At 39.9% G+C, this 24,292-nt stretch overlaps 13 protein-coding genes and 1 non-coding gene across 14 annotated transcripts; 9 read left to right on the top strand and 5 right to left on the bottom strand.

Annotated features, from left to right (window-relative positions):
• Positions 1-551: 551 nt before the first annotated feature.
• Positions 552-3,242, bottom strand: Ecym_1273 (uncharacterized protein; the record flags this gene model as incomplete). Its single annotated transcript, XM_003644283.1, has 1 exon — positions 552-3,242. One exon carries the CDS (start codon positions 3,240-3,242, stop codon positions 552-554), a length of 2,691 nt encoding a protein of 896 aa, XP_003644331.1.
• A 1,471-nt stretch (positions 3,243-4,713) lies between these two features.
• Positions 4,714-5,597, bottom strand: PRE6 (proteasome core particle subunit alpha 4; the record flags this gene model as incomplete). Its single annotated transcript, XM_003644282.1, has 2 exons — positions 4,714-5,434; positions 5,563-5,597. 2 exons carry the CDS (start codon positions 5,595-5,597, stop codon positions 4,714-4,716), a joined length of 756 nt encoding a protein of 251 aa, XP_003644330.1.
• A 338-nt stretch (positions 5,598-5,935) lies between these two features.
• MIM1 (Mim1p) lies at positions 5,936-6,415 on the top strand (the record flags this gene model as incomplete). The annotated part of the gene is made up of 1 exon (XM_003644281.1): positions 5,936-6,415. The coding sequence occupies one exon, from the start codon at positions 5,936-5,938 to the stop codon at positions 6,413-6,415; it is 480 nt and encodes a 159-aa protein (XP_003644329.1).
• A 238-nt stretch (positions 6,416-6,653) lies between these two features.
• Positions 6,654-7,130, bottom strand: RPR2 (ribonuclease P protein subunit RPR2; the record flags this gene model as incomplete). Its single annotated transcript, XM_003644280.1, has 1 exon — positions 6,654-7,130. One exon carries the CDS (start codon positions 7,128-7,130, stop codon positions 6,654-6,656), a length of 477 nt encoding a protein of 158 aa, XP_003644328.1.
• Positions 7,131-7,327: 197 nt separating this feature from the next.
• VLD1 (Vld1p) lies at positions 7,328-8,074 on the bottom strand (the record flags this gene model as incomplete). The annotated part of the gene is made up of 1 exon (XM_003644279.1): positions 7,328-8,074. The coding sequence occupies one exon, from the start codon at positions 8,072-8,074 to the stop codon at positions 7,328-7,330; it is 747 nt and encodes a 248-aa protein (XP_003644327.1).
• Positions 8,075-8,402: 328 nt separating this feature from the next.
• On the top strand, positions 8,403-10,022 carry MDM38 (ribosome-binding protein MDM38; the record flags this gene model as incomplete). The annotated part of the gene is made up of 1 exon (XM_003644278.1): positions 8,403-10,022. The coding sequence occupies one exon, from the start codon at positions 8,403-8,405 to the stop codon at positions 10,020-10,022; it is 1,620 nt and encodes a 539-aa protein (XP_003644326.1).
• A 352-nt stretch (positions 10,023-10,374) lies between these two features.
• Ecym_1267 lies at positions 10,375-10,446 on the top strand. The gene has a single exon. It is a non-coding gene; the product is annotated as a tRNA-Glu (tRNA).
• Positions 10,447-10,652: 206 nt separating this feature from the next.
• Positions 10,653-12,878, top strand: EGH1 (hydrolase; the record flags this gene model as incomplete). Its single annotated transcript, XM_003644277.1, has 1 exon — positions 10,653-12,878. The coding sequence occupies one exon, from the start codon at positions 10,653-10,655 to the stop codon at positions 12,876-12,878; it is 2,226 nt and encodes a 741-aa protein (XP_003644325.1).
• Positions 12,879-13,081: 203 nt separating this feature from the next.
• On the top strand, positions 13,082-14,401 carry PRI1 (DNA primase subunit PRI1; the record flags this gene model as incomplete). The annotated part of the gene is made up of 1 exon (XM_003644276.1): positions 13,082-14,401. One exon carries the CDS (start codon positions 13,082-13,084, stop codon positions 14,399-14,401), a length of 1,320 nt encoding a protein of 439 aa, XP_003644324.1.
• Positions 14,402-14,737: 336 nt separating this feature from the next.
• On the top strand, positions 14,738-15,325 carry PRE1 (proteasome core particle subunit beta 4; the record flags this gene model as incomplete). The annotated part of the gene is made up of 1 exon (XM_003644275.1): positions 14,738-15,325. The coding sequence occupies one exon, from the start codon at positions 14,738-14,740 to the stop codon at positions 15,323-15,325; it is 588 nt and encodes a 195-aa protein (XP_003644323.1).
• A 286-nt stretch (positions 15,326-15,611) lies between these two features.
• PRP22 (DEAH-box ATP-dependent RNA helicase PRP22) lies at positions 15,612-18,962 on the top strand (the record flags this gene model as incomplete). The annotated part of the gene is made up of 1 exon (XM_003644274.1): positions 15,612-18,962. The coding sequence occupies one exon, from the start codon at positions 15,612-15,614 to the stop codon at positions 18,960-18,962; it is 3,351 nt and encodes a 1,116-aa protein (XP_003644322.1).
• Positions 18,963-19,336: 374 nt separating this feature from the next.
• HEM14 (oxygen-dependent protoporphyrinogen oxidase) lies at positions 19,337-20,914 on the top strand (the record flags this gene model as incomplete). The annotated part of the gene is made up of 1 exon (XM_003644273.1): positions 19,337-20,914. The coding sequence occupies one exon, from the start codon at positions 19,337-19,339 to the stop codon at positions 20,912-20,914; it is 1,578 nt and encodes a 525-aa protein (XP_003644321.1).
• Positions 20,915-21,202: 288 nt separating this feature from the next.
• On the top strand, positions 21,203-21,544 carry MSL1 (U2 snRNP complex subunit MSL1; the record flags this gene model as incomplete). The annotated part of the gene is made up of 1 exon (XM_003644272.1): positions 21,203-21,544. The coding sequence occupies one exon, from the start codon at positions 21,203-21,205 to the stop codon at positions 21,542-21,544; it is 342 nt and encodes a 113-aa protein (XP_003644320.1).
• A 1,251-nt stretch (positions 21,545-22,795) lies between these two features.
• On the bottom strand, positions 22,796-24,094 carry Ecym_1260 (transcription activator GCR1-like domain-containing protein; the record flags this gene model as incomplete). The annotated part of the gene is made up of 1 exon (XM_003644271.1): positions 22,796-24,094. One exon carries the CDS (start codon positions 24,092-24,094, stop codon positions 22,796-22,798), a length of 1,299 nt encoding a protein of 432 aa, XP_003644319.1.
• Between the last annotated feature and the right edge of the window lie 198 nt (positions 24,095-24,292).

The raw sequence follows: 24,292 nt of genomic DNA, 5'->3' as shown, positions 1-24,292 counted from the left end.
TTATGCGAATGCGATCAACAAAACAGTTGCAGCTGAGCTTTACTTAACAACTTAAAGCAATTTATCGAAATAAAATCGTTTCAAAAAAGGCACCAGACGCCACAAAATAATGATCCATTTCTTGCTAGAATGCCGAATATGAAGACATAATTGGAGTAACCTTTTGCTCGTTGACGAATTCGAATGATGGGAGAAGAAATCAACAACACACAGAGTAAATAACATTCAAGAAATATAACCAGAGTGGTGATAACCATAAGCAGTACTTATGGATATTGATAACACTGATAATGGTAATAATAGTTCAACTTGTATGTTTTAAACCTGACGATCAAAACCAAGTAGAGTGAACACTAGTGATGAGTAAGGAAATGCAGGATGGACGGACCAAAAGAGTAATTTAATACTTTGGATGAACTGCCCAAAGTTGACACACCACTTAATTCCTATATTCTGAAAACTTCAACATAATCCATTATCATCCCTCGATTTCGAACCTCTAAAGAAGGGTTTATATATAGGGGATGAATAAAATATAGTTGAATGAATCTTCAAGCTTCTAATTTATTTTGATAATACGAAATTCTTTCTGCCCACTTCCGATTAATGATGACCCTCTTCTGTCGTAAATTCAACATATCGTCGTTCGAACACCAGCCACTGGTGTTAAAGGAATTTTCCAGTACAGCAAATCTTTGATCTTCTATCATCTGTTGGCTCATCAAGATATGAATGTATTCTTTTAGGGGGATTTTACGAGTTTTATTATTATTACTTTTTGCCTTTGAAAGGCTTGGAACATTAACAGCTGAGATGTAGGCCTTATCTAACAATATATTTGATTGTGTTTGGATAGGAGTTGTGTTTTTAGCACCAAAATTTTCGGTAATCGTGATTGTAGGTAAGTTCTTCGTTAGCGCATTTACGTCAACATTAACCTCAACTTCCGATTTCGAAAATTGGCCGCTGCTATCGAGATCTATACTAGACTCGCTAGTAGCACTGGTAGCACTGTTCTGTGCACAAACACTAGATGAGCTATTACTCTTTGGAAGGTTAAAGTTTTGACCAATTGAGCCTGTAAGAAGCACGCTGCCGTTTTGACTATTTTGATTTTTATTCGAAGGATTTCTTCTAGGATTAATGCAATTGTTGGTGACAGATGACAAAAGTTCTCGCTTGGTAGATACATGACGAAGGGATGAAGATTGAGATGCTATTGCGCTATCCGGAGAGCGCAAGTACCCTTGTCGATCAATCGAGCTTTTGCCAATTGAATGTAGCTCGTCAGTCGTGAAAACAGAATCTACTGGTGAAGTCCTGTAACTACCACTCACAGTATCTTGAAAAGTGGAATATGCAGAAGGAACTGGTGTTATACTAGACTCTATTGTCTGCGAGGCTATAGGTTTGGACTGGCCTCCACCGATTATTCTTGAGAATCCTCTTTTAACTTTACTTCCAAATGAAGGAGGATATGATGAAATGGGAGAAGTAACTGACAGTATAGGTGATGTTGCTGGTGTCAATACGCTTCCAGAATGTATCAATGTAGGAGCATATGCAGGAATAGATCCCAAGTAATCATTTTCATGATCGCTGGAGGCTGGCGATAGGATAGCACTTAACGAGGGTTTTATCCTGTTCTTTAATGGGTTTGCGGTTGTGAAATCTTCGTATCCACATGGGCTACTTAAAGAGCTTTGCTCCCTCAATTGGTCTGCCTGGGGTGAAGATGGAACAGAGGAAGATAGCCCGACAGAACCCTTTCTTTTAGGGTACGCTTTTCTTAAGATTACGCTGGATGCACGCCTCAATAATGGAGTCTTTTTGCTAACTAAAGGAGATGAAAGAGATGTTCCATAACCCTTAGCTACATCTGTGTTGTAACTTCCAGCTAAATTGCCACTAGACCTTTTTTTGGCCGATAGCCATGAATGTGACTTCCGAATAGCATCACCAACAGCCGTCGAAGCGTTATAGTTGTTACCGGTATGGCAGCCAGCGACACTTAAGATGTTGTTGTTGCTGCTGCTGCTGCTGCTATTGTTAAGAATGGAAACAGATGAACCATTGTGGCTACCAGCGCTGTACTTCCTTAGTGATCTTTTAGAAGTTTCTTGGATGACTTGATGATGTACTTGCTCAGCAGAACTTTCAATGGTGGCATTTAACGTTGGAAACAGCACATTATATGCTGCGTTGGAGCTACTCCTGCTAGTACGACCACCAGAAAAAGAATTTGACCTACTGTTATTAGAGCTCGATTTTGTACTTGTTTTGATCAGTGAAGAATCCTGCTGCTGTGGGACTACAGACGTCGAGGATAATCCTGGCGTTCCCTCCAAGTTGGAACTAGAGTTGGCGTTAAACGTAAAAGATATCTTACGTTTTAATGAGGCCATAGGGGCCGAGACTAATGGCGACATTGGGTTGGATGTAGACACACCAGTAATATTTTCCACATCACTGCTGGATGTAGCCTGGTTACTGCTGCTAGAACTGTGTTCATGGTTAGACATTTCTAAAGCTTTAGAAAGATCAAAAGAATCATCAGGATCAGCCGCCAACGGCTCAGTGACAAGGTCATCGGAAGAAAAACCATTCCTGAAACCATTCATATGCAAAGGTAAAGGCATGCTCAAGTGTGGTACATCAATAAGAGAGCCAGAGTTCACATGCATAGTACTGCGTTCAGTATTATCCAGAATTAGACTCTCCTTCAAGTCGCTCAAGTCTACCACCTCAGTTTCAACCGGTGCTCCAAACATATGGGAAGCACCAATATCAATATCTGGCAACGGTGGCAATAGCGCCTCTTCACCTGTCATCTGAAGCTGACTCGGCCTTTTCCTAAGCATCTGCGAAAGCAATAATACACTCGAATGGCTACCACCAACAGAATCCCCAGTAACACCCGCCATCCCACGTCTCTCTTCAAACCCTTCTTGTTCATTCGAAATGCCCAACCCAAGCCCCAACTCCCTCTTCCCACTACCGCCGTCCGAAATCCCCTCCCCACGATCTCCCGCCTCCGCCTCTTGCATCGCATCATCCAACATCAACTCCGTCCCATAACTAGAAGCCTGCGATGTAGGCGAGTGTGGCAACTGCGACACACCAACTGAACCTACGACGCCCGATGATACAGCTGCACATCCCCCATCATCTTGCATGTACTCAGCATCCTCCTCTTCTTTTATATCCTGTAATGTGTTGCTCATAGTCGTCGTCGTGTCCATTTTCTGCTCGCTGCTTGTTGCCACAGAACGACCTCGCCTCTGTTTTCGATATCACTATACCGCAAACTTTCGACTATCTTCTTACTGCAATGCTTCCAACGATACCACTACTACTACTACTGCTCCTGCTGCTGTTATTGCTACTGCTCCTTTTGAGAACCGATCCAATAATCCCAATATTTCCTCTAATTATATATATATCCGAAAAAAAAATTAATCCGGCCTCTCTGATCTTTTTATCTCAAAACCAACCTCCTCTTTGATATATTCTGATCGAAACTAGGAACCTATCGAAGAGATATATAGGGATGGAGAGTGTATGTAGAAATGATAGTATCGCAAGATTAAATAGAATCGCTAAAAATTCCTAGAAACGAAATACAACAACGGCCAACTCAGAGGGAAGCTATTCACTCACAGTGCTCTCTCCTTCACAAAGTAGCTCCAGAAGGGGCAAAAAAGAAACTCTAGGCTTTGGCAAAAGAAAGTGAAATTGTGTTTTCTTTTTCCATAGTGATCGATCTGCTCACCCGGAAGCTGCGTGTATGTCGCTGGAGAGCAAGAACGAAGGATGTATGGGTCTGGCTATGTAGTAGTTTTTGGTTGGCGGAATAATAAAAAGACAAAGTAGTAGTTAGTGAGAATGGAGAACGGGATAATCGATTGTCATAGTTCTCTGGGGTTGCCGCGAGCAACCCCAGCAGAAATGGACGATTTGCTTGTGTGGAAAAGGCTTTTATTGGTGTAGTAGGAAGATTTCTTGCTGCTTATTTTTCTTGGAATGCGGGCTCGAGCAGGCCTCCTCGAGCAAACATGGGGCTATTTTCCATTGTTCTTCTGCATGCATGCGCGCGCGAAAGGTTGTGTACATTTACGCAGGTTTGTTGTTCCCGATAGAGCGTCGCGGGCGGTCTAGACCCTTCAGGAAGTGGTGGGGGAGGGGGGTTACGAACAACACTGCAGTAAGTTTAAGGTGGGTCGAAGCTGTGATCTTCTTCCAAGGGATTTGGAGGGGGGGTTTGGGGGGGGGGGGAGTGTAACGTAATGTAAGATTTTTTGGATCGATGCAGCAGCATGTTGCAGATGGGGGGACGGGGACGGGGGACGGAAAGAGAAATGACCAAGAGATTGAAGTGAATGGTGACGGTGATGATTGTTTTTTGTTGTTGTTCGTATTGTATTTTGTACGGTTAGTTTACATAGAGAGAAGTACGGCGGTATAACTAGAAAGAAGATGTAGATTATGTTAGGGGGTGTCAGTAAGAGTAAAATAAAAAAAGATAGGAGAGCCTAAACACAGGTTTATGCGAGATCCTACACAGCAGAGTCTTGTGGGGGAGCGTAGTACAACACGGGTTTGCGTGTGGGTGCGTAGAGGTGATGATGATAGGCTTCAATCACGGAGTAAGTTGCCTGCCTGCCTGTCTGCCTCTCCACAAGTTTATTGATTAAAATAAAGTAGAATCAGCTTTCATTCGCCCTGCTTTTTCTTTTCTAGCTCCTGCTGCTTTTCCTGTTCGATTTCATCCACATACCTGGTGATCTGTTCTGTTGTCAGGGTTATAATCTCGGCATCTGGCCTCACGACAGTTATCTCAATGTTTTTGGCGCCTGTTTGCACGACCTCCAACAAGGATTTTACTGTCAATTTCACACATGCTTCTTCGGACGTGGGAGGGTTGTGCTTTGAGTAGTTCTTTTCCAAGAACTCCCTCACTGTTTTGGAGTTTCTCCCAATCGCTTGGGCCGACCATGCAGAGTATATTCCGCTAGGTTCTGTCTGGTATAACCGAGGCCTGGTGTCTCTGGGATCAAAGCCTGCAATCAATGTCGATACTCCAAAGGGCCGCACACCTCCTGACTGAGTATAGCGTTGCTGTACACCGGCGATGTACCTCGTCATGTACTCCACAGTTACGGGGTCTTCCAAAGTTAATCGATGTGACTGTGCCTCGACACGTGCCTTTTCGATTAAAATTCGCGAATCCGCATTAAGACCAGCAAATGAAAGAATTACATGTCTGTCAATCTTCGATATCTTAGATGGGGTAATTCTGGGGTCCTGTAGCTTCAACGTAGATCTTCTTTCGCAACCCAAAACAACACAATCGGTACCCTTCACACCTACTGTACACGTACCTCGCTTCACAGCTTCCAAAGCATACTCCACTTGGAAAATATGACCGTTTGGACTGCATAAACATGTTAGTAATTGTTCGAAAACTCTCTGTATCCCTGGTTGCCCAGCCAGCCTTCTCCCGAAACGAAGATCTCATCATCTTTGTCTTCTATCCTAATCACCCCTGCACAATTAACATACGAAAAGATAGATAGCGCCCTGTCGTAGCCACTCATATTGCAAACACCTCACTCTGATTCGTGTCTGAACTTCTAAAGCTACCTTTTAGTCCTTGATTGCCGCTATTACTATAGGGTGGCAAACCTCAGTAAATCTGCTTCAAATGGTTTTAAAGCTTTCTCAAATATCATATGTAACGAATTTCGTACAATACGATATTTAATTCCAGTTATGAAATCTTTAAAAGAAAGGTGATGGTGATGACGATCAAGGTCTTAGACTGCCCACATGTAAGAATGGACTTGTTTTTAGTGATAAAAGGAGGTTTTGTTTGTATAGGAGGTGTTTGGTTCTGTTAAATTGGGCATACTCTTAGTTCATTATCCGAAATCGTATGGCGGAGGAAATTTTAGGAGATATTCAGGAAGTGGTACAAGCAGCGATGCTATCTAATGTGAGTAGTAGGAATGAAGTAGAAGACAAGAAGAAGCAACATGATGGGAGTGATGAAAGCGGAGGGTCATGTGGGACAATTCAGGGGTTTTCATCAAATCTGGAGTCTAATTTGTCCAGATCATTCACAGCAAGTGATGTTGGAAGCAATTCTGAAGGTTCAACGTTTAGCAAAGTGTTATCAGTTGCCGGATCATGCTCTATTAATCTAATTCTACCCTTTTTGAATGGACTTATGCTTGGCTTTGGAGAGCTTTTAGCGCATGAGTTAAGTTGGAAGTTTTCTTGGTTCGATAGGGAAAGAAACAAGGGGTACCGGATCTACCCGGAAATCAGGAAGACGGTAGCTTTGGAGGAACTGCAACGAACAAAGGCAATTCAGATGCAGCAGGAAGTTGTTAATTCGAATGGGTTTTTGTAGTACTATGTAAATACGCAATTCAAAAGGGTTGTTTTGAAGTTTTGAAACTTTGAAAATGCATGACGGTGTTTTATGTGTGTTGTTTTCTGTTATGTACATGTAAACTTCATATAACGGGTGGGCTTATAGATGTGTATATAGATAGCAGTATATCTGCTGTGTTTGGGTTGCAGTCAGAAAGGGGTGGAGGTATTCGGACAGGCTGATGGATCGATGGGGGTTTAAAGTATCATTCTGTTCAGTCCCCCCCATGTGTGCCTTCTAAATCTAAAACGTTTCCTTCTATCTCTGTGTATGTCCTGTATGTTCGATCTTTACCTACAGGAAACCGCTTTACCCCGCCACAACGGCACTGATATACCACAACATCAGCCTTAGGGTTCAAGCGTCCTACTTTAGATTTGTTCTCAATATATGACCTCATTGTCTTGGTGGGGAGCTGGATTCTACGGCATTGTTTGCAAACCCTTCGCTTTACTGTGGGCATCAAAGCCACTTTGGTCTTCTTTTGTATCAGATCCATATTCGAAGCATACTCCCGCGACAGCCCTTGAAAGGTATCTTTAGAATTATGCGCTGTATGAAACACAGCCAGCTGCATTAGGTAATTGATTCGCTGCAAATGTTCCTTATTACCCGCTGTTCTTGGCGGCCGTATACAAAGAACACCATTATCATCCACCTCCGACTGTTGTTTCGTCCGCTCTTCCTGCATTCTCAGTGGAAACAATCGTCCAAATTAAAAAACTTGAGTTCGTCCCCAAGAGTCCTGACGATTAAAAGTCCCTTGGCTCCCTTGCTGTTGGTTTCTTGTTCTTCTTTTATTAGGCACCTTTTGTCTACGATACACTGGAAAGAAACTTTCGATGTCGCTAAAATTAAAGAAAGCCGTGAATTACCCTACCTCAACCTCTAACGCACGCTACCGTAGGCAACCTCATTGAATCCTCCAGAATTAGTCCGGCTACTGATGACGCCGCTATCAGAACTCCGTAATGGCGCGGAAATTGTCAACTCCCAGTCTTCTGTTTGCAAACCAGTGGTACTGGTTCTCAGAATAGACAGTATCCCATATTTACGTAGAGGAAACACTTGCAAATTCACCGGCCTACCATTGTCTAGTCGTGTCAGCCTGTCTGTCGTAACCTGCAACTGACATAGCAACACGATTACATCGAGCACGAACAGCACTGTCTTGCCACGCAGTGAGCAATCAAACTCCCCTAAAATATCAGTAAACAAATACCCGTAAACCCATCGACATACATCGCTTTCCAAGTTGATAAAATAGTGATAAACCACCGCATACAGCGACTGAACAACGAAAAGCACTTGTAATACATGTATCGTCTTAGCTAAAAGCTCCTTTAATGTCAAACCTGTCTCCTCCGACGTCTCCACATCAAAATACGTCGCTTCTACGTTATTCGCAAACCTGGTCAGGGATATCAACAACAAAGGAAATAGTACGTTCAATATCGACTGATCTCGCACGTACCGTAGGTATACAACTGTATATGTGAATACCTGCACCTGCTTGGAAAATATCGCTGCCCCCTTCATTGCATTTTCCAGCGGATTCATTGCGCTACTCATGCCATTAACGACCATGAATTGAATTAAATGTGTATAAGAACGCTTGAGATGTATGTGAACCATGAAATATGGTGATCCCTTTATATCCGGGTAATTTATGATTTGCCATTTTTGGCGAAAAGTTGCTCGCCGGCAGCGGGAAGGCCTGGCCGTGTTCCGGAATTGATATATTTATATTATTTAATTACATATAGTTTGAATTGAACCATGATCAAGGTGGGTAGGAAAGGATTGTTCAAAGAAGAAACAATACAGGGGGTGTATAAGACAAGTATTTAAGTTTGCAGGTTCCATTTGCGTGTTGTTTGGGCGTTATTATCTGAATTAGGGTCGGTATAGAAAGAACCGAGTTGATTCGTTCTTGTAGAGAGATTGTTGGATAATAGGAAGGATGTTGATGAGGGCAGTGCTCAGAAAGGGGGGTGTTCAGTATGCGAAGTGCTATGGGAAATATGTCGGATTTGGTGTTGTGCCGGTGGTAGAGTATAGGAGTAGGCAGGAGCGTTCAATGTTGGTGGTTGGGGCGGCGAGACGTGGGTATGGCAGTGGCAGTGGTAAAGGATCTTTGAAGACGGATGGGATTGATGGTGCGGAGATAGAAGGTGGCAAGCACGGTGACGTTCCGGCTGTGAATGGGAAAGCCGGGAAGCCGAAGGATTCATTGTGGAGCAAGGTAAAACATGAGGTCAGACACTATGTGAATGGTACAAAGTTACTAGGGTATGAGATTAAAGTTTCGATGAAGCATTTGATGAAATTTGCCAAAGGGTATGAGTTGTCTAGACGTGAAACGAAACAATTGAAGAGGACTATGAGTGATGTGTTCCGGTTGGTACCGTTTTCGGCATTTTTGATTATTCCATTTGCAGAGTTACTGCTACCGGTGGTGCTTAAAATTTTCCCAAATATGTTGCCCTCAACATATGAATCTGGGAAACAAAAGGAGAAGAAGATTGTAAAGTTCGATGAAATCAGACAGAAGACGTCGAATTTTCTTCAAGAAACCCTTGAAGAATCGTCTTTGATTTCTTATAATTCGTTGGAAAGCTCAGAGAAGAAGAAGAAGTTTCTCAACTTTTTTAGGAATCTCAATTCGCCTAAGGATAACAAGGTTAACATCTTTACACATGATGATATCGTCACCATTGCAAAAATGTTTAAAAACGACACAGTTCTGGATAACTTGTCTCGTCCACAGTTGGTTGCAATGGCAAAGTACATGTCTTTAAGACCCTTTGGCACGGATGCTATGCTGCGTTACCAGATTCGATACAGCCTGAAAATCATCATGGATGATGACAAGGTAATTGACTACGAGGGTGTTGAATCATTGTCAATGGAGGAGCTATATCAGGCGGCTACTTCCAGAGGTATTAAGACTTTCGGGGTTTCCCGTGAGGAATTAGTGCAAAATATGAAAGTTTGGTTAGAACTCAGATTAAGGCATCGAGTCCCAAGTGTGTTGATGATTTTATCAAGTGCGTACACTTTTGATGGTTTGAAAACAGACCAAAGTAACCAGGCCGCTCAAACATCCGCACAGGCAAAAGACGACAAGTTTAACAAGCAGTTGGATTTGTATTACGACGGCTTACTTCAGGTGTTGAGTTCTATTCCTGACCCGGTTTACAATGTTGCAAAGTTGGATGTTTCTACTCATAAGGAACAGAAGCCTGCCGCTGAGGCTCACGAAGGTGAAACACACCCCGTAACCACAGCTGCACAAGATCCTGTCACTGCACGTACTACCCCTCAGTATTCGGAGAAGGTTAAGACACCCTCAGAAAAGGAACTTGTACAAGAAGAATATGTTCAGTCATCATCGGATGATAACGAATTCAAATTGAATGTATTGAAAGAACAGGAAGAATTGATCAGGAAAGAAGAAGAGGAAGCCAAGCTGAGGAAAAGCTCTGAAGTCGTTGAGGACAACATCACTCTAGATGAGGAAGAAGTTTCTACTACCACCCTCACTCAGGGTAAAGGGGAGCGGGAGGGCTTAGAGAAATAATCGAACTATTTATTTTTTCTGTTCTCATACTTGTATATATATATAAATAAAATACTAAATTTCTTTAAACAAACGGATATGTATAGTTGAACCTGAATCTATACTTTAGCTTCCAAAATTCCAGATTCACTTTCTCGTTATACTTTTAAATATAACACCACTTAATTGTTGAAAAGTTATATATACTATGCCAATGTAATTAAAAATGACTAAATATAACGTTTATATAAATAGACGTCCAGTATATATATGTGTATTAACTAGGGAATTATTACCGTGATAAGAAACCATACTAATCACGTGCTATAAAATATACATACTAATTAAATTATAAAAAGGACTTTCACAATTATCCGATATAGTGTAACGGCTATCACATCACGCTCTCACCGTGGAGACCCGGGTTCGACTCCCGGTATCGGAGTTTCTGTTCTAGTTTCCATTCCCCTTGAGGAATTTTTCAAGTTTTTAAGAAACTAATTTTACAAGGAAAATGGACAAGATTATAAACATATAATGCTCAATAAATTTAGGTAGCTTGAATCGGGACTTTTTTGTAGCACTTTTGATGCACTGCAACTCACATAAGTGTTGTGATACTTTTGAATTGTTCGTGTAAGTTCTGTTTTAATGGAGAGAATATGTATTTCACCTGAGGGTGAATTTACAGATGAATATGGAAATGTTATACAACTAAGAGGTGTTAACCTTGACCCAAGTAATAAGCTTCCTAATTACCCCCTAATAACAACCAATACACCTTTAGAGGAGGAATTTTGGGACGATGCTAAGAATGTATCATTTGCTAATCCTAATTTAAACATAAAAGAGGCAGAAGAGCATATCAAACGACTAAGACTACTTGGGTATAACTGTATTCGGTACTGTTTTACATGGGAGGCCTTGGAACATGGCGGGCCTGGGATTTATGATGAAGAGTACTTGAAGTACACTGTGGAGTTTTTGCGGGTTATTCGTAAAGTGGGGGGCATATATGTGTATTTTGATCCTCATCAAGATACGTGGTCCCGTTTCTCAGGTGGGTCTGGTGCACCATTATGGACGTTTCACTGCGCTGGTTTGCAGCCAAAGCGATTCCAAATTACAGATGCAGCTGTGCTACACAATCATTATTTTGATATGAAGTCTAAGAAGGAGTTCATGGAATACCCAAAAATGATTTGGACTACGAACTACTTCCGGCTAGCAGCTCAAACCATGTTCACTGTATTTTTTGGCGGGAAAGCCTTTGCACCAAAGTGCATTATTAATGGTGTTAATATCCAAGATTTCCTTCAAGAGAGGTTTTTTGCTGCGGTAATGACTTTCTACCAATATATCCGGGATAATGCTCCGGAATTGTTTGAGGAAAATTATATTTTAGGCTTAGAGACGTTGAATGAGCCAAGCTGTGGATATATCAGCTTTAAAAATCTAAACCAACACTGGAAGGACCATAATCTTCGCCGAGGCACAACGCCTACTAGCTTTCAATCTTTCCAATTGGGGGAGGGGCTTGCTTGTAGCGTCGATTCTTTCGAATTTACTGTATTCGGGGCTAAAAAGATGGGCAAGACCAGAATTGATCCCAAAGGGCAATCAGCATGGCTAACCGCAGAAGAAAGAAAGAGATTAGACGAGGAATATGGCTGGCAACGAGATATAGATTGGTCTCCGGGCTGCATTTGGAAATTGCATAATGTATGGGGTTATGACCCAATTAAAAAATATGCTCAGCTCTACGCATCAGATTACTTTACCCAAGTACCAGGCACAGAGAAGGAGGTTAACATTGAACTTTTTGTAAACAACTATTTTACTGAATTTTTGATCAAGTATAGATCTGAATTTAGGAAAATTGATAGTGAAAGATTTTTATTCATAGAACCGCCGCTTTTACACAAGCCACCTTATCTAAGAGGCTCCGAGTTGATGGATGGCAAGACGGTGTATGCTTGTCATTATTATGATGGTATGACAATGACTTTCAAATCATGGAATAAAAAGTTTAATATTGACACCTTTGGTTTTATGCGTGGCGCTTATCTAAATCCAATATTCGGCATGGTTTTTGGAGAATTGAACATTCGAAGATGCCTCAGGAGGCAATTCAAGCAAATCAAGCACGAAGGTAGAGAATACTTTGGTGATAACGTTCCGATTTTCTTCACAGAAACTGGAATGCCGTATGATCTCGAAGACAAGAAGGCTTACCAAAATGGTGATTATTCGTCCCAAATTAGTGCAAATGATGCTTTGGGTTATGCTATAGAGGGAAACAACATTTCGTATTCAATATGGTGTTATAATCCTAACAATTGCCACGAATGGGGGGACAATTGGAATAGAGAAGATTTTTCAATTTGGTGTGCTGAGGACGCAGTTAGACCCACCAAAAACGTGGTATTTTCTTCTACCACTAACATAGAGACTCCTCCTTCCACAGTGGCCACAACAACACCCTCAGCCGAAATGTCTGAGGGCAGTACGCCTGTTGATGAACTCCCAAGTTTAGATTATAGTGGTTTCCGTGCGTTGGATGCGATTCTCAGACCATTTCCAATAAAGATAAATGGTACTTTCAGAAATGCAGAATTCAGCCTTGAAACGAAGAAATATCTCTTGGAAATTAATTCACATGATAAACCTGAACGTTGCACAATCGTTTTCCTACCTCGTTACCATTTCCCCATAGAATCTACGATAGTTAAAACGTCATCTGGTTCCTATGAATACGACACTGATCAGCAAATCATAAAATGGTGCCATGAGAAGGGTAACCAATACCTAGCTGTTGAACACAAACTGGAAACAAGCAGTCCATCCTACCGCAGTAGTGGTTGTTCGGTAATGTAGTGATGCATATTATCACCAACTACGTTTAAACATATATCGACGCGTGCCATGCTTTTTGCAAGGAACATGTTCAGCTAACTTCACCAGTATTTAAGATTCTCCTTTAAGTACATACGAACATAAATGCATGTAGAGTTTAATGCTCGGTATCATTCATATAAGCTCAATTTTCAAAAAGAGAAACATAAGGTCAAACTTAATTAATGCCATCATTTGTCGAGACTACGAACTCCAACAAAGTGCTTGGTGACTTGCCGTCATCGAGTGGTACGTCTATTTCGCCTTCTACACCTCCCAGTTCAGCAGTCGGCAATGTAGGTCCAAGTTCATCTGATATGCAATACTATTACCAGTATCTATATCCTTTCAAATTAATTTTCCAATGGTTAAGCCACTCTCCAAAGCCACAACGGGACATAATTAACAGAGAATTTGCGATGGCCTTTAGATCTGGAGCTTACAAGAGATATAATTCGTTCAATACAATTCAAGAGTTTAAACAACAAATCCAAAGGGGAAATCCAGATAGGTTTGAAATTGGTGCAGTGTACAACAAACCTCCCAGAGATCGTGATTCTGTGCTAAAGACAGAAATGAGACCCATTGAGAAGGAGCTAGTATTTGATATTGACATGGATGACTATGACGCCTTCAGGACCTGTTGTTCTAGGGCGCAGGTTTGTGATAAGTGCTGGAAGTTTATATCTTTAGCCATGCAAGTCATGAATACATCGCTGCGAGAAGATTTTGGATTTACCGAATATATATGGGTTTTCTCTGGTAGACGTGGTGCGCATTGTTGGATAAGCGATAAGAGAGCGCGTGTTTTAACTGACATACAGAGAAGAAGCATCATAGACTATATGAATGTTATTAGAGACAGAAATCTAGAAAGGAAGCTTAACTTCATAAGGCCATATCATCCCCATTTATCGCGTTCCTTAAATATTCTCAAGCCACACTTTTTTTCTTTTATACTGAGAGAGCAGGATCCGTGGAAAGATGATGAACTTGCAATACAATCCTTGTTACCTGCGTTACATGATAGACAATTGGCAGACATGCTGAAACAGTATTGGAAGGAAAACCCTGGCAGGTGTAGTGAAAAGAAGTGGAAGGATATCGATGTAATCGCTTCCAATCAGATGAAACAGACAAGAAAACAAGACTACACGACTCGGTTGCGTGAATGTAAGGAGGATTTCATATTGGCTGTACTATATCCTAAATTAGATGTGGAAGTCACAAAGCAAACTATCCACTTATTAAAGGCTCCATTTTGTATTCATCCTTCAACAGGTAATGTTTGCGTCCCAATCACTGATATATTCACCCCATCTAATGCACCTACATTATTTACTTTGCAACAAGAAATGGAATCCAATGGGAACAAAATTGAGGAAACTTCCTTGCAACCATTCATAGATATTTTCAGCAACTATGTGTCAGATGTTATCAAGCAAGACATACAATTGCGTAAGAGAGAACGAGATGATAGTTTGGAAGAAACAGTGAGCTTTTAAGTGCTGCTTTCTACCTTCTAAACCGAAAATACTTTGATCTTAGACATCCAATATAGAAGACGCTGACAACGATCATTAAATCGACCATCAATTCCAGCAGATAATGTCATTAGGTAACTTTAGTGTAGATTCTATTTGCTTCAAATTAATTAGAGCCTTCGATTATATAAGCTTAGAAATCTCCAACGTACACTATGATATTTGACAAGGGTGGCAAAAGCACCATTAGTTTATAGTTTCAACCTGTGTATCTTGTAATATAGCTTGTGTTAACATCCTCAAAGCAGCAGTAAGTTCCTACAGGGCATTAGTACTTCTTCAACTGCCAGTTTAAATATGGATATTATTCTAGGGATTAGAGTCCAAGATTCTGTTATTTTAGCTTCTTCCAAGGCTGTAACTAGAGGTATATCTGTGCTAAAGGCTACCGATGATAAAACTAGGCAGTTATCCCCCCATTCATTGATTTCGTTCACTGGTGAATCTGGTGATACCGTGCAATTTTCAGAGTATATTCAAGCAAACATGCAGCTTTATATGATTAGAGAAAATTATGAACTATCACCTCAGGCACAGTCCAGTTTTGTTAGAAATGAATTGGCAAAATCCTTGAGATCTAGGAAACCTTTTCAGGTTAATGTATTGATTGGTGGATACGATGTGAAGAAAGAAAAACCAGAACTATATCAGATTGATTATCTAGGGACCAAAGTTGAATTACCTTATGCTGCCCACGGTTATTCCGGATTTTACACCTTTTCATTATTAGATCACCATTATAGACCTGATATGTCTACTGAGGAAGGGTTAAAACTTTTGAAACTATGTGTTGAAGAGCTGGAACGTAGAATGCCGATTGACTTCAAGGGAGTACTTGTCAAGGTGGTTGACAAGGATGGTATTCGTGAAATAGAAAACTTCTGAATCTTACCACGCATTACTAACGATTGATCTAACACACCTATAATAGAAAACTGTATATTACAATATTGATACGCATTGAATCATATAACCTTATTTTTATGTATATTGTTAAACTTTCGTACTATCAATGGATGGCATGCCGGTTCAATAAGGGCGTGCACGTGATGGATAATTTGGCTCATCAGGAATTTGGCAGTATTTCTTTGTATGATAACTGTTGTGCTACATCCACCAGTGAACATTAGTTTTAATAAGAACTTCTGTATATTTAATAACGTCCAATGTTATGTCTGTGATTCAAAAGAAGATATCCAATATATTACAGATAAATGACTCAGTTGTGGCAGACTTCGTTTTGAACATTTACGCCGAATGTAATAATGTTGATACATTCATAGATAAAATCGAACAACTGGGAGTTGGAATATCTCGTACTCGTATACAAGAGTTGTATCAATGTGTTAATCAATATAAAAAAGATCAGGAGAAAGATAAAGATAAAGAAAGTTCACCTAAAGATGCTGTGTCAGAACTTTTGAAGACAGAGTTAGGTATTGATGACCCCGCTGTTGTTGATTTTATAGTCGATATTCATTCCAAACAAAACAGTTTAAGTGGGTTCCATGCGAAGCTGAATGAAATGGATAGCGGGTTAAGTTCCAATATTATATTTAAGATTTACAAAGTTTTAAAACCCGAAGTGTCTGCAAACGAAGATGAGCCTCCAAAGACCAGTCGTTTTACAGGGCTTGCTTTACCTAATAGCGATCTTAAATGGGATGATATAAAAGGGACAGGGTTTCGTGAACCAGAAATGGATCCTGCTCCTTTAGAGGGAAAGATATACCCAGCAAAAGTGAAGAACATCACTTCATTTGGATGTTTTGCTCAGATACTTGGCACTAAAGAGAGATATTGCGATGGCCTTCTTCACATATCTGAGTTAAGTCACGAAAGACCCACATCTCCGCATGATATCGTCAGCACTGGCCAAGATATTTATGTTAAAGTTATTCGAATACAGCCAAATGGGAAAATTTCACTCAGTATGAAGGCTGTGGATCAGCTTACAGGCGAAGAGATCCAAGGAAGTCGTGGCCGCAGTATGGAAACGCAGATCAAGAGACGCCAACTCACATCACCAGAGAGATGGGAGATTAGACAATTGATCCAAAGTGGTGTAGCATCTGTAGATGAATACCCAGAGTTGAGGGAAGAGGTAGAGCAACTAAACCATCAACCACAACAACAAGAAATTAATAAAAGATCTCAGGAGGTTGAAGAACATCTAGAACTAGAGTTAAATATAGAAGATGAGCCTAAATTTCTGTCTGGACAACTAGATAGATCCAAAAAACCTGAAATGCCAATAATTACTAGAGTTCCAAAGGGGTCCTTAAACAATACAGCAATGAATGGGTCACATACAATGTTGAAACATAGAAAGGAGAAGTTGGCTATGAAAAGGGATGTTGAAAGGGATCTGCAACGCCAAAAAGATCTAGATGATCCTTCCCATAAAAAGAATAAAATATATCAGGATCAGCAGCTTGCTCTCACAGCTTGGGAGAGAGACCGGATGCAAGAGAAAGTCATGTATGGGAAAAGGACAAGCTTACCGATAAAGGCTCAAAGAGAGGCACTTCCAGTGTTTAAAATGCGAGAAAAACTAGTCAGGGCAATTAGAGATCATCAATTTCTGGTCATTGTAGGTGAAACTGGTTCAGGTAAAACCACACAAATTACCCAATATTTGGACGAAGAAGGTTTTAGTATTAACGGACTTATTGGTTGTACACAACCTCGTCGTGTTGCCGCTGTATCAGTAGCAAAGAGAGTTGCGGAAGAAATGGGCACTAGGGTTGGCTGTGAAGTTGGTTATGTTATAAGATTCGAAGACGAAACATCAGCCCTGACTAGGATAAAATATATGACGGATGGTATGTTGCAAAGGGAGGCGTTACTTGATCCATTAATGTCCAAATATTCTGTTATATTGTTGGATGAAGCCCATGAGCGTACTGTGGCTACTGACGTATTGTTTGGGTTATTAAAGCAATCTGCGCTAAAACGCCCTGAACTAAAAGTTATCGTTACCTCCGCTACTCTAGATTCTGACAAAATTTCGAAGTACTTTATGAATTGCCCAATCATTCAAATTCCTGGAAAGACCTTCCCAGTTGATGTTGTGTACGCAAAAACTCCTCAGGTGGACTACATTGAGAGTGCATTAGATACTGTGATGGAGATTCACATTAATGAACCTGAAGGTGATATTCTGGTATTTTTAACTGGTCAGGAAGAAATTGACACTTCTTGTGAAATCTTATATGAGCGCGTCAGCACTTTAGGCAATACAATACAGGAGTTATTAATATTGCCTGTATATTCAGCGCTTCCTAGTGAAATCCAATCAAAGATCTTTGAACCAACACCCAAAGGTTCGAGAAAGGTGATCTTTGCTACCAATATTGCTGAAACTTCCATCACAATCGATGGTATATATTATGTCGTAGATCCAGGATTTGCGAAGGTAAACACTTATAACCCTAGAATGGGTATGGAACAGTTAGTGGTAGCCCCAATATCACAAGCACAAGCTAATCAACGTAAAGGAAGAGCAGGCAGAACAGGGCCAGGAAAATGCTATCGTTTGTACACAGAGAGTGCTTTTAAAAATGAAATGTTACGAAATACAATTCCTGAAATTCAAAGACAAAATTTAGAACATACTATTTTGATGTTAAAGGCCATGGGTATTAATGACTTACTGAATTTTGAGTTTATGGATCCACCGCCGAAATCGTTAATGTTAAGCGCCCTGGAGGCATTATACAACTTGCAAGCTTTAGATGATGAAGGGTATTTAACAAAATTAGGCAAGCGCATGTCACAGTTCCCCATGGAACCTTCTTTATCAAAGGCTCTCATTGCAGCAGTGGATAACGGATGCTCTGATGAAATATTGACCATTATTTCAATGCTATCTGTTCAAAACGTTTTCTATAGACCAAAGGATAAACAAAGGGATGCAGATAACAAAAAGGTTCGATTCCATCACCCATACGGCGACCATTTGACCCTTCTAAATGTATACAAACGTTGGAACGAAAACAACTTTTCGAAGAATTTCTGTCTGGATAATTACTTGCATGAACGTCATTTAAAGCGCGCAAGAGATGTTAGAAATCAACTAAAAATGATATTCAAGAAGTTAGCCTTTCCGATAACAAGTTGCAACGGTGATATAGACCTAATAAGGAAAACTCTCGTATCTGGATTTTTTAGGAATGCCGCAAAAAGAGATCCTCAGATTGGTGGGTATAGGACTATAGCGGATGGTACATCCATTACAATCCATCCTTCCAGCTCGCTATTTGGAAAAGATTACGAATACGTAATTTATCATAGTTTGGTCCTTACAACGAGAGAATACATGTCCCAAGTAACCGTCATTGATCCCCATTGGCTAACGGATAGTGCGCCTCACTTTTACAAACCTGTAGATCCTGGAAGTGACACTAGAAAGAAAACGAAAATTGTCCCACTACATAATAAGTTTTCGAAGGATCAAGATTCATGGAGATTGAGTTCAATTAGGCAATCAAAGGAAAGAGCATTGGGAATTAAAAGGTAGCAGAATTCTAGTAGACATATCAAAAACATATCCTTAAAGTTAATAATAGTTTTATATCGTAATGAGTAAAATTTTGTACGACAAAGTTGGTTTCCCAGGCCTGCTGATTTTTTTTGGTGCGGTGCAGTTTATGTAAAAAACCTTTAATCGTAATAGGTTGAGTTGGAGAATACCGCTGGAAAAGTGTGTTGTATGTTAAGCAATATCGGTTGTCATCAAGAGATATAGGTCATATGACTTTATCCAGTCACATTTCTTTAGTTGTTTAAATTATTGGTGGTATCCTCAATTCGTTTACTACTTGTAGGTTGTCAAGATATTTCATATTATTAAAAACCAAAAGATATCTTCATTTATTCAAATCAAAAGTTTTAATGACGATCATATTAAAAAAGCTTCCTGAGAAGGCCAAGGTGTTAGTAGTTGGCGGTGGGATTAGTGGGCTATCGTTCACATATTTTTTAGCCAGATTGAGACCGGATATCAATATCACACTATTAGAGGCATCGCATAGATGTCATGGGTACATCAACTCTTCTTTAAGTGTTGATAAGCAGAATCACAAAGTTTTAATGGAAAAGGGCCCTAGGACACTTAGGGGGGCTTCTGAGGGCACTTCATTGATTATTGATACCTTGATGGATTTAAACCAGAAGAGTAAGGTATACTGTCTTGATCCGAGTAATGAGGCAAATAGGAAATTTCTTTTGGACAGTAATAACAAATTGATTCAAACTCCTAATTCACTATCAACACTTTTGAAGTTTCTTCTCAGTACTTTGGGCAAGGGTTTAATACCTGGTATTTTGGGTGAACCATTCCGAAAAAAGGCTACTACTACTAGTACATCTGATGAAACTGCATTCAGCTTATTTTCCAGACGATTTGGTAACAAATATGTCGCAGAAAACTTATTGGGGGCGTTATATCATGGAATATATGCTGATGATATTAAAAAGCTAAGTGCACGTCATGTTTCTAAGAAGTTTTACGAAATGGAGAGAGATCATGGTTCGTTCGTAAGGGCCATGTTTAGTAATAAATTAGGAAAGAGCCAATTGACCCCTGTGTTGGAATTATACCAAAAAACTTTTGCAAAGGACCCAGAGCAGTTCTTAAAGCTTTATCAGAACCTGGGGAAATATCCCATCTTGGGATTAAAGGAAGGGCTAGAAACACTTCCCAAGACTTTGCTACATGCATCCAAAGCTTTCCCAAATGTCACAATCCACACTAATAAAAAGGTAACCCAGTTGGGTCAATTATCAAACGGAAAGTTTGAAGTACACACCGAGGGTGGAGAGCGGTTTAATGACCTCGATCATCTCAGACTAACTGTAAATCCAAGCACAATCAGTAATATAGTTACTCAACCTAAATTATCCAATGCTTTGAGGCTGTTGCAATCTAACACTATCATGCTAGTGAACTTCTACCTTCCAAATAAAGATGTCATTAAACAGCACCACGGATTTGGTTATCTAGTTCCTGTTTCGAATAAAAACCCAGAGATGTTACTAGGCGTCATTTTCGATTCTATTGTAGAACAAAACTACCAGCCATTTTTTGCGTCCAAAGAGCCAACTATCAGCAAGGGCCCCTACACGAAGTTGACCGCTATGTTAGGTGGCCATTATTTGACCGACAATAAGGTAGAGAGTTTGCCATCTACAGAAGAAATCATCAACACTGTCAAACGTGTATTTTTTACACAATTAAATATCAGCAAGTCTGACTTGAACCAAGCTCACTGGGAAGTATCAATTGTCTCGGATTCTATCCCAAAATTCCACGTCGGTTATGAAAAATGGATGCAGGCGGTTTCGAAAGACGTATCGCAGTTTTATAATAACAATATATCCCTAGGTGGCATGGCATTTAGTTCTGGCCCGGGTGTTCCGGATGTTTTCACCAATGCATTCCTAGATGCTCAGAAAGTTGCACAAGCGTAGAAACCATCCAAGGCATTCAACGAAACCCTAAAGGGGAGCCCAATCAATATTAAATCACACAAATTACCTCATTAGATCTCATATCACTCAGTATATAAATTGTTAGCCTCATGCGTATGTCTGGAGTCCGTATTTAGCGATTCTTGAAAATCTCATCTCAACTTTAGCCTGGCTCTGCTTATCGACATTTCTCACTCCAATGTTCATATCTCATCTTTTAAATTTACTCATGTTAAGTATGCCAGATGCAGCTTTAATTGGAGTTGTCATTGAGGTCATTCCTAAGATATGTCAGAAGAAGCTGCAACCAAAAAACCAAAACATGATGTAAAAACAGATATTTCAACCAGTGAAACGACGGTACCTACGTTACCTAGAAGTACGCTTTATGTTAGCAATTTGAATGATCAAATTAAACTGGAAGCTTTAAAGTCAAACCTATATTTAATATTTTCGACTTTTGGGGAGGTGTTAAAGATTTCTATGAGTGCAAAGCTAAGAGGACAAGCGTTTGTGACTTTAAAAACTGTCGATGAAGCTAATTTGGCTATGATTTCGTTACGAGATGAACCATTTTTTGGGAAGCCACTGAAAATTCAATTCAGTAAATCAGAGACAAAGGAACTTTAAAATTCTCCTACGTATCGTATTTTAAAGGCAACCGGAGAGGTTTGCTTTTTATTTATCGTTTTAAAGCACCTTAATTATGGTTGCCTTTGTTTCGATTTTGGGCAGACGATGGAAGTGATGCTATATACCTTTTCTATTCAGCTAAAGACACTAAAGAATTGGTTGGTATATAAAAAAGGCTTGCTTGGAATTTCTTAGGGCATCATCCCAATTGGGATTGTCCCAATGGCGAATGATATGGTATGATGCGACCACCAACATAGTACATAGTATTTGGGTTTAAAAAAGATGTTAGACCCTTTACGTAATGTAGTGATAACGATAAAACTGAAGGTGCACAAATATGTGCCGCAAACGGAGCATAGAGGCTTTATGCGACACTTTGAAGATCCTAGTTTATAAGATATGCATTGGTCTTCATTTCTGGGTAACTGCTAATGTCTATCTTACTTCATAATGAAGATGCGAGTAATGCCCTAAATAAAAACGTTGCTTATTATCCAACCAAGCATTAGACATATTCAAGCAAATTAAGTTATAACTAACATGAAGGGGAAAGAAATAGTTTTTATAATCATTGTTCATAAAGCTGTGTTTTTTTTTGCATAGTATTACCAAACATACCTTTTTTATCGCATAAACGGTTGGGTAGAGTATCCTTTCCTAATCTGTATCACTATATATCGTTTTACTTTATGAGAGGATCAGTGAAGCCACTTCTCATTACCCATATCATAGCACTAAAAGGGACCACGGCATTTAAATGCTGAATAAAACAAGGAAGGGTTTTCATCATGTAGAACCTCAGCAATATAAGCTCTGAGAAGTGCGTTAAGACTTTAAATTCCGCTAGGAGGCAAATTTGGGCCTCTTTTGGACAACATGAAGAAATAATACGGAACAGCTGATCCCGAATCTTAAAACCCGATAAATTATGATCTGTTTCATTCATTTTAAGACAAATTTTATCCCAGTATGTTGCATGTTGAAGATTTTCGATTTCTCAGTTTTCGCTTTATTAACGCAAGTTGACAAGCGCCGCCGTCAGTTTTAAGCTCAGTAATTCAGTAGCGGAGATATTCCAATCGCACATCAATGAAAACTTTTCCTTCAAGGACTTTAAAAAAGGTACGGATAATCGGAATAACCAGTCTGGATTGTTTTTAATTTTTCAGTGACGCTTATTAACATGTAGCAGTATGTCACTAATGGGTCCTCATAATTCAATTCGGAATGCATGCATCATTAGGATTATATCAGTTCTTTGGGTAAATTGGACTTCTTGTAGAAATGGGATACAGCTTTATTGTTCTGTTTTAGAAAACCATCAAGGATCTCGATACATTCTTCTTGAGATTTCCCTCTCTTTATGCCTGTTTCAATAGCTCTGACAACTATCAATCTTCTGTTGTACTTCTTCTTAACGTTTTTCTTCAAATTAGCCCGCCATTTGTTGGAGTACGATTCCTCAAGGGACTTAATAGAGACGCCCTTTTCATTGACCTTTATGTAGTCGTTCCAGATTTCAGATACTTTAAAATATTTTTCAGAAAATGAGACTCCATATTTTGACCTGATGTCAACTTCATCATATCTCTTACCATGAGGTGGAGTTCCAGCTGGCGGAGAGGAAGAAGATACAGCATTGTTATTTGTTATTGGAGTGGTAGCCACGGTAGATGCAGGGGTAGGTGTGGAATTGGGATATGGTTTCAGCGGGAAAATAGGCATTCTAGCATACGAAGCAACGGACAACCATCTTTTCTTCAATGATTGCTGCTGCTGCTGATTGAAATCATTGGATAAACTTCTTTTTTTCGCACCATTGTATCCATTCAAAGCGTCATTGATTAGCAGCGCCAAATCCTCTTGAGGGTGATGTGCATCAAATACCAGCTGCGCAGGCGGCATAGAAGTAGCCGAACTTGCTGTATGATTAGAAGTCGCCACCACACTACGTCCAGTTGTCGTATAACCAGCTGTAGACAATTGGGCAGAACTTTCATTGGTCGATGCATGCCGTGATACTAGTTCATCGTTCATCATCGTACCATTTGGGTGCACATGAGATACCACATCATGTGTGTTACTACTTACCAACGTATCCAGCATGCTGGCAGTGTTATTTCTCTGTTCGCTAACGTCTTGACCCTCACTCTCAACATCCGTGACATTTTTCTCACTACTTAAACTATCATTGCCACTTTCGTTGTAGCTAGAATCCGATTCCTCATTGTCGAACATGCTCTCAAAAACATCCATCTGTTGATCAAAGGGCATTATATCCTCACTATCGTGCTCATCTTCATCACTTGAACTACTCTCTGTCAGTCTCTCTGTCAGTCTCTTGGCCATATTACTGAACCTCGTCACTAATTTTGATTCCAGTATTTTCCTCTTCATGTGTTCTTGCCTTACATGTATTCGTAGCGTATCCACTTGTCTCTGTAGATGTGCCATCCTCACTTCCATCTCCTGGAACATTCTATTGACATGCTTTATATTAGTAGAAGTTATATCCAACGGTGAAATCTCATTAGAGAGCGACATATTACGTTCTTATACAGTAATATTAATGCTTATTAACTGTAATTTTCCAAATGTTCTCTTGCTTTTTCAATTAAAGTCTAGATTCTAATAGGAATATTAAAATTAATATTTACAAAAAAAAATGCTGTCCAAACTTCTGATTATCCATTCAACAGCAAAAGTCACAACAAAAGAGATACATATCAGCCAGAGTGCTTT

Source organism: Eremothecium cymbalariae, chromosome 1, assembly GCF_000235365.1.
Source record: "Eremothecium cymbalariae DBVPG#7215 chromosome 1, complete sequence".
Classification (NCBI taxonomy): domain Eukaryota; kingdom Fungi; phylum Ascomycota; class Saccharomycetes; order Saccharomycetales; family Saccharomycetaceae; genus Eremothecium; species Eremothecium cymbalariae.
The sequence above is the reverse complement of the archived record's forward strand: the minus strand, read 5'-3'. Positions and strand labels throughout refer to the sequence as shown.